This window comes from Pempheris klunzingeri, chromosome 22 (genome assembly GCF_042242105.1).
Source record: "Pempheris klunzingeri isolate RE-2024b chromosome 22, fPemKlu1.hap1, whole genome shotgun sequence".
NCBI classification, from domain to species: Eukaryota; Metazoa; Chordata; class Actinopteri; order Acropomatiformes; family Pempheridae; genus Pempheris; species Pempheris klunzingeri.
The window spans coordinates 6,901,628-6,916,928 of record NC_092033.1 but is presented as its reverse complement, the minus strand read 5'-3'; the positions used below and the strand labels follow the sequence as shown (position 1 = coordinate 6,916,928).

Sequence of the window (15,301 nt, the reverse complement as noted above, 5' to 3'; positions counted from 1 at the left end):
TACCAAATTTTATGGCAACCCAATCCAATGTTTGTCAAGACATTTCATGACAAGCCAAGAAATGAGTAAAGCTCATGAGGTCGCCACAGGCATTAGAGGTGATCCTCTTCATCCAGTGGTTGTTGAGGTATCTCAGTCTGGGCCGAGGCAGCAGACGTACTGAGCAGCGTCACCGTAGCTGGAAAACAAAAGTCGACAAAAGTGTGAAACTTCGCCAATATTGTCAGATTTTGTGCTTGGAAGCAGGCAGTCCTCAGCACAGTTCAGTGTTTTCAATAATGAAAATGGCACCTACAGATGCATCTGGTAGAATTTAAGCAACAAATAAATTGAAGTTCCTTTGTGAAACACTGGCAGCCACAGAGCACGGTTTTGCTCTTCCCCAGCAACACAAAACATGTGAAAACATTTAAGAATCAGTAGCAAATGACGACAAGTAAAATATGCAAAACATTCATCAGCAGTGGCACTTTTCCTCCTGAATCAGGGGCTGAAACTTTGACTTACAATCAACACAACATCCACTTTCAATCATTTAATAAAAGCTTGGATATAAGACCTTTTTTTTTTTTTTTTTTTACAGCAAGTGTTTAGTTGCTTTGATGGGAAATCCATTTCCTGATCCAACTGCAGTGAAAGTGAACGAACCCCAACTCATCAAGGCATTTTTCACACATTCAACATTCACCACAGTTAGGATCAGACACAACAAACAACAATAGTGCACTGGTTTAGGGGCCGACTCACCAAGAATATACTCTTCATTCTCTTCTACTGTAGTTGCCAGAAACACTTTAACAAATATATAGATATAGAAATGTTTTTCTCATATCTCAAATATTTATATAAATAGAAGTTGATTAAAGATCTGGGCATTATGACAAAGTGCAAAAAAGTATGGGGGAAGAGTTTTAAAAAACTGTTAATACCGCCATAAAATTCAACAGCAAATGAAACAATGTACAACTGCTCTGATATCAACATCAGTGAGCTTAATTTTAGCTGCAACAGACTGAAACTTCCCATTTCTATTACTAATAACAGTAAGTCAGGGTGGCATTTCCCAAAAACATCTTAAAAAGCATCAAGAACATCATCTTTGATCTGTAGACACCGACACCTCCACCCAAACCATAGTTTTCAACCATAAACCAACATAAAACATCTATATACTAACACATCTGTGGGTATGCTGGAAAAAACATGTTTAAAATGTAATTTTAGGCAAGTTAACCAGTTAACAGATGGAAACTGATCAAACCATGCGTATCTACAGTTAAATTAAGACCGTCGAGCGCTAAGTTGATCTAAGAGCCGACAATCTCACACACTGATGATTAAAGTGTCATGATGGGAAGCACTTGGTAGAAGCACAACACAAATACAACTGATTATGTACAATCATTAGTGCCTTTGAGACAAAAAAAAAATATCGTAGAACTGAAGCAGTTGGCAAGTACCAGGTGGAAGCATCGCTCACAGCTTCACGTCACCATCAAGCAAATCAAAATGCTTTCAGTTACTTTAGCTTAATCAGCAAAGTCGGATGACACGTTGAAAGTTTTTACATATTATGGCATCCACAACACCGCTTTTTTAAGATTGGAGCTTTTAATCATGATTTTTCACTTTAAACTTCAGTGCTGTCTCTTCAATCGGTACTTGTTTTGTACACCTGATCTCCAGATAAGTGTCCATCTTGTAGATACTTAAAAGACATTAAAGGCTCACAGGAATGGCTAGGCTGCATTTCCGATGGATGCAGTAAGTGGAAGCATTTTAACCTGGCTTTGAATTTACATACACAACAGGAGGCTAGACCAATCGGTCCTGGAAGGTAAAAAGAGTTTGAAAATATAGCTGTAGTTATGAACACTGGAAGAAGCATGAAAAAAGGGTGGAACCACAGGCAAACAGGAATGTGGGGCCCTTTGTATGAAAATACTAACCGGAGCCTGGTTTCAGAAAATCAACCTTTGTTCATTAGCGTGTGCCGCGTACTAATTGTGGCGCTTCGGGCGCTTAGAAATGTGATGAAATACTGGTACAGAAACTGTCAAATGACATTTTGGACCATCATCTTTTAAGTTTGACGGGTCACGGACAAGATCTAAAGAGTTTGAAGTCGTGCATGAGCTTCACTGAAGTACTTTGGTCATGTGAAGACATCTAGGTCTTCTTCATGGCAACTGAGTAAACTCCATCTGCTGATACAAATGTACAAGATGTTGATTTCTTGTATACCAACAGCATACAATATATATCATATATATAAAAAATACTGTATGCATTAAGTAATTTAAGACACAGTCTGAGATTTTACTAGAACTAGTTATTAAAGCAGGCCTGAATAAAATTATCTTTATATTTGACCTGAGGTTGTTTGTGAAAGTGAAATGGCATTTCAAGCAATTACAGTCAAAGCCCATATTTAGCTGTGTTTGAGTACTAATTAATAATAATTTCAAAACTTGCTAAAGAACAAATTCATGAAGATTCTGAGAAACCAGGCCAATCTCATTGATTAAATACAATGCAAGGTGTGAGGGGGAAAAAAATCTCCCTCTATTTAGCTCATATTTAGTAAAAGGGGACAATTATTATTAATAAATACAAAAATAATAACAGATATGTACACATTTTCAACAATATGAACTATGATAATACTTTCAACATTTCTTCAAAATAACATAGAAATTATTTTTTGCTCAAAAAGTCTCTGTAGCTCAAACCTTGACGGTCAATAAAAAAAAAAACATCATTTAAGAATGATAAATTATTGTACAAAAAAAAAAAAAAAAAGGATCCAACACCATAGTAATAATTTCTTTTTGGATGCAAGTCCTGATGCACAGACAGGAGTTTGAGTTTCTTGCAACATTTAAAACCATTACGAAAGAAACAATCTTCAAAATAATTCGGATTTCTTCCTATGTTGAATACAATGCATTGACGCGGCGTCGTTGGTAACACAGATGGTTTTTTTTCTTCCCTTGTGTGAATAGGTCCTCGTGTGGCACTGCTGGAGACTGCTCTGGAGTCAGCGAATAGGGAAGCAAAAGGGAGGAGAGGGCAGTAAGTGCACTTTGAACACGGGCATGCTGGGATGTATAGAGACCGAAGGGGGTTAAAGGGAAAAAAAAAAGTTGTTTGGTATAAAGAGTAGTAAAGACAGATGGAGAGAAATGAAGAAAAGGGAAGAGGTTGAAAAAGCTGGATAAAACCCAACTAGAATTGCTGTTGTCTCTTCCATCTTTGAGGAAAAGCTAAAATCAAGAGAAAGACAGAAAAAGGGGGAGAGAGGGGGCAGTTGAGGTGGTGTAGCTGAAGGCCGGGTCCTACAGTAGTCGTGTCAGTAGGTCCTTCAACCATCTGACTCCCAAAAACAGTCACAGACCTCTTTTCCTTGTCGGCTGACTGGACACAGCAACCAGGAAAATGGCCAGAACAACCGGAAAATTTACTACAAAGAAAATGTCTCCCCAAAAGTTGTACAGTGGTGATATTATTAACAATGCCTTGAAAACTCTGTGAGGCAAATTCCCTTTTCAGAGAAGTATTAGACTCCACTGTTTTGTTCTGAAAAGACCGCGACCACAGTGATGCACGACAGCTTTCCACCAAAACGCTCCATAATTAGAGGTGGGAAGTGGAAGTGACTGCCAGCCGACTGTGTGGGCAAAGACTCCGGAGGCCCGATGTCACAGCCGGTGAACTGAACTGTCATTGGGTAAACGGGGGGTGACATCGCTGAGACGAAGCAGTCTGATTGGTGCCGTCAGTGGAAGAGTGGTGAGGTCAAAGGTCACAAACGGTGGTGGCCTGCACAGCTGCCCAACATTCTGTCCATGAAACAGGTTTCTGTCAGTGATGCATCTTGGTCTGCAGGGAGAGGAAGGCAGAGGCTTATTAATGGGCTTTCGTGTATTATTGGTTTAATGATTTTAAGAATTTACTGTGTAAAGAAACATTTTTTAAACAGATGCAAGACTACTTCAGTGAACAGATGCAGACGCCTTTAACCTGCCTTTATCCATCTGACTTGTACATTTTCACAATCTATTCCCATTAAGGCTGTCAATTCTTATTCAAAATTCGACCTATCATTCGGTGGGTTTGATTTCAAAATTCACAGTGATTACAGATCGCTATAATCTATTGCATTTCATACTGCCCTCTGAGTAAATTGGGCGTCTGTTCTCTCCAATGATGTAAAGTGAAGGAAACTAATGAGCCGTCTACAGAACTATGGTAAAATCGTGAATAAATATGAGGCTGTTGAGTGCAAATGTCTGCAAACATGCTCATAATGATGATGTTAACATGCTGATGCCAGTGATGGAAAGTACATTTACTCAAATACTGTACAAATACTACACTACTTTATGCTTCTACACCACTACTATTCAGATGGAAATATACCTTTTCCTCCTCAGGAAGTTTCTTTGTGGATTATGATTAAAGCAGCAGTGGGTAACTTATATAAGAATATCTTTTTGTCATATTTGCTGAAACTCTCACTACACCTTGACAGTATTACAAGACACTGTGTGCAATCTGTGAAAAAAAATCCTCTTCCTTTGGCTCCTCCTAGGAGTGTGGAGTAGTGCTCTTAATGTCATTTCCACCACGTATGATTGAAAACGACGAATCAGAGTGAAGGTAAGTCCATTCTCCTCTCACTGCCACCACCTGCTGCTTTTATAATATAAAATGTAATCAAATAAATATGAAATATTTACTGATTTAATTCACAATCGTAAAGATCTGACCTAACTGATCCTCAGGGGTTCCATTCACAAGACACCCAGCAGTGTAAAAGTAATTAAAATGAGTCCCACGGTTACTAGCATCAACATTACAGTGATGTGCACATAAATGCAGCAGTATTTCTAATTCAATAACATACATTATTCTGAAATGGGCCATTCTGCATACGGCTGCATGGCTCAAAATGCTGTCTCTCCCAGCTTCAGCAATGTTTCGTGCTTGATTTTTACACTCAGGAATAACTGGAATAACTAGCATCAATGTTCACTGCTGACTTTGGAAATAGTGTTTTCACAAAGAAAGTCATTTCTCTATATTTTTCCAGAGCTTTCAACCACATCTCCTGGCCCTCTTTGGCAGGTAAGGTTTGCTCAGTTATCATTAATGTAACCCATGTCTCTGTTAAAGGACCATCTTAATGTTAATCACTTTAGCGAGATCCATACTTGGGTTATGTTCTGACACCTGAGCTATTCCAATGACGTCTGGACAAACTCCATCCACTGATATAGATCAGTAGATGTTGAACGCTAAGAGGATGTTGAGTTAAGACCTTTTTGTCAGACTGGAAATTTGTGACATGTTGTCTTCTTCCATGGAAATAGTGTGAAGGGTGAAGGTGGTGTACACAGAGAGTCTCAGTTGACTACAAGGTTGGTTTGACAGCTCAGAATTAAGCACACCAAATTACACTCAGGCATATTCCTAGTAGGTCTGTAACGATAACCCCATTACTGTGGCCATCTGATGCCTACCGAGGGGTTGAGCTCATTATCTTCATCAGCACAATTTGTTCCTTTTATACATTTCTGTATTTCTTTTTTTCTCACTGCTGAAAGTTACAGGAGTGCTGATGGTGTGTGATATGTCATTTTAACACAATAATCACTGTAAAGTTATCACTGACTGCCTTCCACCCTAATATGGACAAGTGTTATGAGATGCGCCAATACTTATGCAGAATATAAAATAACACTGAGGGAAAACTTTATTACTCCAGTCTAACTAGACGGCATTGGTGATAAACACAGACTGTGTGCAAGAAGTGGACGTAGCCACTGTGATGTCGTCCATTTGTTTGTGGACCGCCGTTTTGAAGTCTGCCTTAACGGGTATTGCCGTTTTGGTTTTATGGTCGCCACCATTTTCGGAGCCAGATGTGACGTTCACTCCATGAAGACCGCCTCCAATTGGTTATTCATAACCAGCATATCATGCTTTCTGGTCTATTTTACTCTAAATGAGACCATAATTTACAAAACATCATGCTTGCAATGAAGAAGACTTGAAACTAGCGACTGAGACCATAAATCCATTAAGAAAATGTTTATTTACTGAGGTAATAAATCAAGTGAGAAGTAGGCCCATTTTCTTACAGACTTCTATACAATTAGAGTTCTTTTTTTAACCAGTGGAGTCGCCCCCTGCTGCCCATTAGAAAAAATGCAGGTTTAAGGCACTTTCGCATTGGTTTCACTTTTCAGAACCGGAAGCTACTTAATGTCAATGGTGATAAACAGCCATGTCAAAGCCCTAATTCCTTTTAGTAGTGGATGATAAAGGGACAGTCTGTGCAGTATCTACCTGTCTCGGAGACTCCGGCCCCGAAGCCAGTATTCCCCCGCTGTCGCTCCCATTCCCAAAGAGGCTCTCCAACCCGGCCGGCCTGCTCAGTTTGCCAGCCTTCCCCCTGTAAGAGCTGGGACTTCTCCTCTTCCTCCCCTCTGCTCCTCCCACATAAGCCAAAGGTCCAGAGGGGGGAGCCAGGGGCTGATGGGGGGCTGAGGCAAGCTCCCTTTTGGGTGAGTAGGCTATACTGGTTGTGCCAAGCTCTCGACTGGAGAGGATCAGAGGAAAGATGTCATTAGTGATATATAGTGAGCTCCAGTTCAGTTTTCACTGTACAGTAAGATCTATTTGGACTGGTATAAAATCATCACAGCAGATTTTACAGCACCTTATATTTGCCGTGCTGGCACTGTCCTCTCTGTTTATACACTGCTCTACTTTTAATTAATTACCCTCTCATGTGTTTCTGTACTAAGTCGTGTTGCACTGAGCCTGTGTTGTGCTACAATAACAATTCCCCTTGTTAGACCAATAAAGCTAATAGCATTTTATTTGAGGGCATTCTGTTGAACACTATTAGCTGATGCTCTTGTTTGGAATGACTTCTAATGAGTAAATATGTCCTCTCCAGTAATCTTCTCAAGAACACACACAAAACTTGAAAACTGTCACCTTCTGTAGAATTGTGAATCTTTAATAGTGAATTCATCCAACCTTAGTAGGTTAAAACGAATTTAAGATCTGGGGCTAATCAAATACATTTCTATGGCTGTCTGAGCTTTAAACAGCGCTGTTCTCACCTGTTCTGTGACTTGTGGCTTTGAGACCCATTGGCTCTGGAAAGCCAGTCCTCTCCGCCGCTCCACACACTGCTCCCCGCACGCCCAAGTCCCTTTTTCCTGGCTGGGGTTGCTGCTGCTCCCCCTGATCCTTGTAATGTTGGATGATAGCTGCTGCCGTTCCTCTTGTGATTATCCACAGTTGGGAACAAGGAAGACGACGAAAAGGATGAGGAGGAGGAGTAGGAAGAGTTTTTTCTCTTCTTAGATCCCACTACAGAGTCCTCTGTGTCTTTGGATGGGCGGCTGGACTTATGTGTGCCGTTACGGGCTTTACCCAGTGTGGAAACTGGGGCGACGGGCTGTGCAGCGTCTCGAATGCTGAACATGCCAGCCGTGGAAGCAGACTGAGGAAATGTGGCAGTGTAGGCAAGGGAGTTGGAGGGGGACGAGAGGAGCGAGGAAGAGATGGAGGGGGGAGAGGGAGTCTGTTGTGAAGTAACGGGGGAGGTACCAGAGGAGGAGAAGGAGAGGAGGCTCTCAGCAGCCAGAGGCACCTTCCTGAAACAGGAAAAGGACCTTTTGAATGACCAATTAAGTTGTTTCATTGCAATACAGATTCAGAGCACTAATCAATATGCTGTATTTTACTGGAAAATGGTTTTCTGCGTTTAGATAAAACGTGAATTTTAGTTTGATTTTCTTAGCCAATCCTGTACCTTTAACCTTATTAGCTACTGTTGCTCCCTTCCATGATTTTATCAATATGAACAAAACTCAAAATCTTCCTTTCCCAACCTTTTTTATGATTCTTTAAATCAACACAATATACATGCAGACCTGTCATCTTTTTATATTTTGTACTTGTGCTGTTCTCTCTGCTACCCTTTAACCTTGAATTAAATGGAGTCTTGTTTCCTCTCATATTTACAACTGCTCATAGTGACAGAAACTCATTTTCTCATCCTGAATGTTTGATTTGTGTAAACAGCAGCTTGGAAATAAATCTTGGGTGTGTTGTGTGCATGTACGCACTGATGTCTATGTGGAAAAGATCTACCTGATCAAAGGGATAAGGGACAATGTACCCACAGTGCATGTTCATGCACTCACCTCCACATCTGTGCATTGAGGTGTTTCTCCACCATGTTCTGGAGCGCCAGCCTCATCCTGTCCCATCGCCTGTCGAACACGTAGTGGCCCCGTCCCAAGAGCCTGCTGCTGAATATGCATAACTGGAGGAAGGAAAAAAAGAAGGAAGGTATATGAGATTAGGACAGATGGGAAGTAAGGTGAGGCAGGGAGAGACATCGAAGGGAAAAGGAAGGAGAGAAGGTGCACAAGATACAGGTATAGAGTGATAAAAAAGAAAAACACAGGGGGATGACTGTATCGGATGCAGAGAAAAACAAAACAAGAGTGAGAGACAGAAAAAGACGGAGGAAGTAAACGATAGGTAGACATAGCAGGATGTGGGGGAAAGAGGCATCAAATGACAGAAACAGAGAGATAGATGGGAAAGAAAAGATGACAACGAGCAAGCAGACTGAGCAGCCCATGAGGCTGATGTGAAAGATGGTCAAACATGAGCAATATTAAAATCTACTGAGGAACCTAAAAAGTTCAGACACTAAAAATAAAACGGACCCTCTGAGAATGGGCATCTCAAACCTTTAATGGTTCTGGCTAAGTGACAATAGACAGTATAATCTACAATTTAATTAAGACAGGAAATGGAGTCATGTATCCTTCCTGTGATCACCTTTTTGGTCTTGACCCAGATTCGGAACAACAGCAGCTTCTCTATAAATGCCGTGTTCCCAGACAGAGGGTATAACTCAGCACTGAGGTGGTCAGTTTGGCAGGAGAGAGTCAGTTTGTTAAATAGTCTTCTCTTTACTGGTATTCAACTTCAAAAGCACAGCAATTTAAAAACAAATGCCCATACAATATAGTACATTCATGGCCACTTTTTAAACTGCTCAATCGACATGCTGACATCAACATCGCACACACTCCTTACTTCTTTGTTTTGCTTTGAAAACAATCAATATGAGCTACTCCTGAGTCTGAACACAAGTCCTCTACCCTGCTGGATAAAAGTGGGAAATTTTGCCTCGAACTAGTGTGAGCGGGTATCTAAGACTCCAAAGTTATGGACTACAAAAATGTCTATTAATGCAGCATTAATGTATTTACAGTATTTACCCCTAAAGGCTGCGGGTGCTGACTCGAGCAGTGAATGGCAGATCTGTCGGTGTCCTCTGGAGTCTCTGCGTCTCCCTCGTCACTGGACAGTCGACCGCCGTCTCCTCCTGCCGTCACCCAACTGTGGGGAGACGGCTCCGAGTTGGGAGGCGGGGCGGGGGCTGATGCTGTGGGCAGAGGACTGGAGGTGGAGGTGGCGGAGCCTGGAACCCTGGGGTGGACATTTTAGCAAAACAGAGTGGTGAAGGAAAGGAAGAAAATGAGAAAAGTTAGAAGTATGGAGACGGAAAGATGAGAAGGGAGGAGGTGGTAGAAGAAAACAGAAGAGTAATGGAGAAGAAGGAGAAGAGGAAAAATAAATGAAGAGCAAAGTGATAGAAAAAGGGAAAAGTGTTTACAGATAAAAACAAAATCTCACGTCACATCTGCACCAACACTGCAAACAGCATCATTCCCAGTGCTCGCTACAGTGACAAAAAACCCCAAAACTTCCATTTCCAAACAGAGAATCATCTTCTACATAGAAAGAGGAAACTAGTTTCTCGTAATACTTTCACAAAGGCAGACTTGCCATTAGTTTCTCCTTTCTAGCACTCTTGTTTACAGCATCCCCTGGTGGAAAAAACATGAACACACACAAAAGAAAACACTTCCCATGCGCCTGCCTGGGCCCAGTACAGCAAGGCCAAAACACACAAGTAAAGAAGAAAAAAGTTAAAGGCTTAGATGATTTTTAATAAACAAATGCATAAAAGAGCAATAAGACTAGTTAAAAAAGTGTTGCTTTTTTAGATTAGAATCTTGAATCTTATGATCATTTACATTTCTCAATATATTGAATTTTGGTGTCTGAACTTCACAAATCCAACTTGAGCAACTCTGGTTTTTAGACTTGATGTGAACTTGATATTTCTCTTTTGATATCAAAAAATAGAACTTGAACTTCTTTTAGGTTTAGTATTTCAGGCGTGATTTTTTTAAGCTAAAAATAGAGGGGAAAATCAGGTTTTTGAATTTACAAAACTTGAAATTACCTACTGGAATTTGGAAATAAAGAGGTGACTTTGGACCACAGAAATTAAGATAGCTTTAAAGTAAAGTAAAATATATCAATGCAATAAATGTAACGGTCTTTAAATTTTTAATTCAAAGTTAGTTATTTAGCTACTTACAAGACTCAAATTATTATGTCCTTTCTTTGCTTCCATAAACGCATGCATTCTTCCTACTGTGTCCTACCTGGGTATGTGTGCATTTGCCAGCCGTAGCTTCAGTGTGGACAGGGGTCGTCCGTTTGGGCAGTGAGGCTTGCTGGGACTTGTGGTCTCTTGTGACGTGATACTCTGGCTGCTGCTCTCTTTCCCTCCCTGCGTTCCGTCCTTGTCTTTCTCCTTCACTCCCTCCTTCACCTTCGCCCGCCCCTTGTGTTCGGCCAGGAGGATGTCGAAATGTTTCCTTCGGCCAGGGACGGCTCTGCGGTGTGTTAGGGAGTGAGTCTGCAGCAGATGGAAAAAACATGTAAAAAAGGTTAACAGCAATTTTATGCTTGTCCTTCTGTGAGCTAATGAGCACCAAACACCACGAGATATTAGGTTATTTCCAGGGAGACTTGAATGAAAGTATTGATCTAAGAAATGGGAGTGTATCTCAAACATACTTTAGCAGGGCTGATGGTTGGACTCACAGGGGCCTGAATCATCTTTGGTTTCAGGAAAGTTTCCATAATCGCTTCACCATGCTGCTGCTCATGACAGTATTTACCAGACTAACATGGGTAAATATTGCCTGTGCATGGTGAGCCTGTCTACCCTTCCAGCTACTTTGGAAGGTAACCAGTAATCAAACATTTGGTTTTCCAATGGTCAAATAGTAAAAAAAAAAAAAAAGTGTGTGTGAGACACTGGTGAAATAGTGGTTTAAACAGGTAGGTTTTCTGTACTCACTCACAGGTCATATTGAGGGTAGAGGGTCTCTTCAAATGCTTTATATATGAATTTTTATATCTTACATACTCATACACATTCTGACTCCTGAATGACAATGTGATTACATACTAATTTAAAGGGGCACTTCATCAATTTTACACATGAGGTTCAGTTTACTTGTCATGATGCATACTAAAAAGCTGCATCAAGTTCAATCATATTATTGGATGTAATGCATTAATGTGTTCATCATTTTAATGTTGCAGCTGGTAAAGATGAGGCTAATTTGAATTAAGTTAGATACTTCTGAGTAGCTTATTATCCCTCATCCAAGCAAACACTCAAGTCTAATATATTATATCTTAACCTATGATCATTTATTTGTTGGCTGCATTTTGTAATACTAATTTGAATCTGCAAAAAAACAACCAAAGCAAAAAAAGAGCAATATTTTTAATATTCTGAAAATAAAGACAGAGGAGATTTAGACATGATTGTTCTCTCCAGCCACTCTACATAAAATCAACACTAGCCTGCTATGTGTTTAATTACTTTATAACCAGTTTGAAGTGATTAGTAAAGCTTGCTAGAAGTAATTAAAGAGCAGTAAAATGGGAGTTTTACTGATTTAAAATGCTGCAGCCTCATCCAACACCTATAATTATCTCATCAAGAGAAGTGTAGGGCCTATAATGCTCCGGCACTGCTACCCTGTATTAACTGAGAAATGGGAAGTGCAGACGAATCACAGAGACAGGCAGGGCAGCAGACAGGGTCATAGCTGTGGTTGGAGTCATGCAGCAGTGCACCCTTCAATATTACTAATCTCATAAACAAACAAAGCTGCTTTCCTGTAAGACGACCTTAGACAGGGAGCAGGGAGACGGGTCAGAAACTATCATTGTCTGCACAGAAATTACACAGGGGAGAGTGGAGAGATGGTGTGTTTGTGCTACCTTGCAGGTGAGGGATCGCGTGCAGGGTCGTTTAGTCTCTGGGTCCTGGACTCCGCAGTGCTTGTTGGGATCAAACACTCTCCCTGTAAAGCATGTAAACACACACACACACACACACACACACACACATTAGACTGGTACTAAAAGCCATCATTTAGAAATGTCTTCCTTCACTCCCTCAAGTATCAAATCATATTTGCTGGGAGTGGGTGCATTCAAGTACCACAAGTACATTTGTCTCTTTTGAGACATTGACTCACTGACATTTGTCTAGTCACACACTCTTTTGTTAATTCAATCATTCAGGCGTTGTCTAAGGCTACTGTAGTCTAATAGTACTATTCTGTGTGACATTATTATCAGTGTTTCTAGTTTCAAAAGGAAAAAACGCGCAGATCCCACATGCTGTGACAAATCATTTTTGACAGGATGTACTGGCAGCCTGACAACAGTCAACTGTGACTGACAGCCAGGGAAACTCTCTCCAGTGTTAATGAACAGAATCTGACAATGAAAATGTACTCAGTGATGAAATGTAACCCTTAACTTTTAGGACCAGTTTGTAAACCACGGTCTCCAATGTTTACTGTTACAAGCTCATCTTATGGAAAAATATGTGACGAAAAAAACCCTTATGTTTAAGAAGGGGCAGACTTTTATGTGGCCAGCGAGACAGTTTGATTCAGCATAAGTGTATTAACATTTATGCATAGTTCATATCATTGTTAGTAAGAGGTCTATCTAATGTTTATTGTAGCTATGTTAGTATTACATTTTTATGCGTCATAAATGTGTCATTGAGTCAGTAAACATGCTTCAGTGGACAGAGACAGTCGGTCTGCTGAAGGGCTGGAGGAGGTCACATGTGCACCAGATCCCCTTATGACATCATAAAGGGAGCCAAATCCAAACGGTGTGTTTTTGCAAACATTTACTGAAAGATGGAGCAGGAGTATAAGAGAGAGGTGGTTTTTCCACTGGGGACACATATATGTTGAAAAGACATTGAAAAGTGCATTTTGCATAATATGGGACCTTTAAGCCTTATTGATTGTTGAACTCAGTAGTAAAGCTGCATTTTGTTTTGTGCACATTAGTTACAAAAGAATTAATTTTCTTTCTACACACACAAAAACCATTTAAGTTTACTACTTGCTATTACTAACTGCATTTTTTTACACTCTGACTCGAATGTTGAAAGTAAGTTAAGAGAATTTTCAAGGCTTCTGCCAATTGCAAAAGCATTGGTGTAAGAAACAGAGATCTGTATTGCCCAACACAAACTGGTCAGCCAACAACAACCTCCGGCCTGTAGGTTATCTTAAACAGTGTTACTGTCAGAGGGCTGTAATCTAGTGCTGGCCTTTCCTATAATCCCTGTAATCTTTTTGTGTTTGCAGTATGAGACAGCTCCGATGGATACGAGTGGACACACAAACACACACTAATGTACGACGGCAACAAACATGCGATTAGACATAAACAAACTCGCCTCCTCATTCACAAGTTCACACAAGCTTAAAAAGGAAGTTGGGGGAGAGAGGGGGGAGGGAAGATGGGTGTACTGAAACCAAACAACAAAGAAAGCAGAAGAACAAGATGAGTGAGAAAGAAGACGGTCATCAACGGAGAGGAAAAAGCCAATGGAGGAGGAAACGGGACTGTGTGAAAGAAAAAAAAATTAGGACAGAATGGGAGTGTGTGAGAGAGAAACAAGGAGGTCGAGGCGGGAGGTGGAAAGGGAGAGGATGAAAAAAATATAGACACGCAGGAGGTGGGGGAAATCTCTCAAGAAGACAAGCAGCTTTTTGGCAGCGGGAGCTTGTGAATTAGAGGGTGTAAATCAGAGGCTCGGAGCACAGCGAGACACAGCAAAACGAGGAAAAGGAAGTGAGAAAAGAGGAGAAAGCTCGATGGAGAGACATGACACCAACAACCAGACCCCGAAGCATCAATCTTTTTTCTTATTTTTATTTTATTTTTTTAAACTTGATAGCTATGCACGTTTTCACCTCTCTTACTTTGAGATGACCACAGGGTTTACATGTGGTTTGGAGGTTAGAATCACACAGAAAAAAGTGGTAGACGGGAGGAGAATAAGTCAGAAAGATCAAGAGAATAGTGAGAGTGAAGAGAAAACAAGAGAGAGAAAGACATTTAAATCTCTTTCCTTTCGAAAACACACAGTCTAACTCTGCCACTGTCTGTCCTGTCAGGCTGGACGCTTTCCAAAGAATACGGCGATTAGAAAGGAAGAGTGTGAGAGCTTGCAAGAGCATATGCATGTATGTTTATCGAGGAATTCTTGTGTAAAGCTTAACACAAGTAATGTTTGTAGCCTCAACGTTAAAGAATCAGTTGTCTCACCTATATGACAATGCACCGAGATCACATAACGGCCATAAAAAAGAAAAAGAAAAGAAAAGAAAAAAACGAAATTATTAAATGTTTTCCACTCCTTTAATGACATTTAAGCTGCAACTGCACCCATTAGTCACCAGTAGAGGACTGTGAGTGCCACAGTGAAACAAAAGGTTCCTAGAGAAAACATGCATGCAGAAGGATTTCGCCTTGAGAAAAAATAAAAAGGACTGACCTGAGAGTCTTCTGTGTGACCTGGAGGAAGTCTTAGTCCCATTTTGGTGCTTCTTCTCCGACGGTGAGGCCAACAATGACGGCAGAGTGCCAGATCGGTGAGAAGGGGAAGGTGACGGGGAGGGTTTTCGGTCCAGTGATGAGGGAGAAGGGGTGGATGAAGGCCGTCTGTCGAGCGGAGAGCGTGCCGGACTGGGCCGCCCGTCCAGGGAGGATGGAGACGTGGTGGAGCGCGGCGTGGACGGCCCGCTGGCGCCACGACCGTTCATGAGCTTCTCGCTGACACGCTGGGAGGTTGGGGGGGTGAGGGACGGAGGCTTGACGGGAGAGGGGGAGGGGGTGGAGGTGAGGCGCACGTGTGATGCTGAGTCGGCTCGGTTGAGGCAGGGCATCTTCTCCAGGCTTACGACTGGAAGAGATACACTGGAAAGGGGAAGCACAAAGTTAAAACACTGAATGATTAAATGTTTTGGAAGCAGCATCCGTATTAAGTTTCTAA

General features: G+C 41.2%; 1 protein-coding gene across 2 annotated transcripts in view; it reads right to left on the bottom strand.

The window, feature by feature from the left end:
- Nucleotides 1–528: 528 nt before the first annotated feature.
- The window catches only part of atxn7l1 (ataxin 7-like 1), a 29,523-nt gene continuing 14,750 nt past the window's right edge, over nucleotides 529–15,301 (bottom strand). For both annotated transcript variants that reach the window (XM_070853859.1, XM_070853858.1), the window contains 8 exons: nucleotides 14,804–15,225; nucleotides 12,208–12,290; nucleotides 10,566–10,822; nucleotides 9,327–9,537; nucleotides 8,232–8,353; nucleotides 7,140–7,679; nucleotides 6,355–6,607; nucleotides 529–3,882 (listed from right to left, as the gene is read on the bottom strand). In XM_070853859.1, coding sequence (XP_070709960.1) covers nucleotides 3,865–3,882; nucleotides 6,355–6,607; nucleotides 7,140–7,679; nucleotides 8,232–8,353; nucleotides 9,327–9,537; nucleotides 10,566–10,822; nucleotides 12,208–12,290; nucleotides 14,804–15,225 — 1,906 coding nt within the window. In that variant the 3' untranslated portion in view covers nucleotides 529–3,864. The remainder of the gene's footprint in view (nucleotides 3,883–6,354; nucleotides 6,608–7,139; nucleotides 7,680–8,231; nucleotides 8,354–9,326; nucleotides 9,538–10,565; nucleotides 10,823–12,207; nucleotides 12,291–14,803; nucleotides 15,226–15,301) is intronic.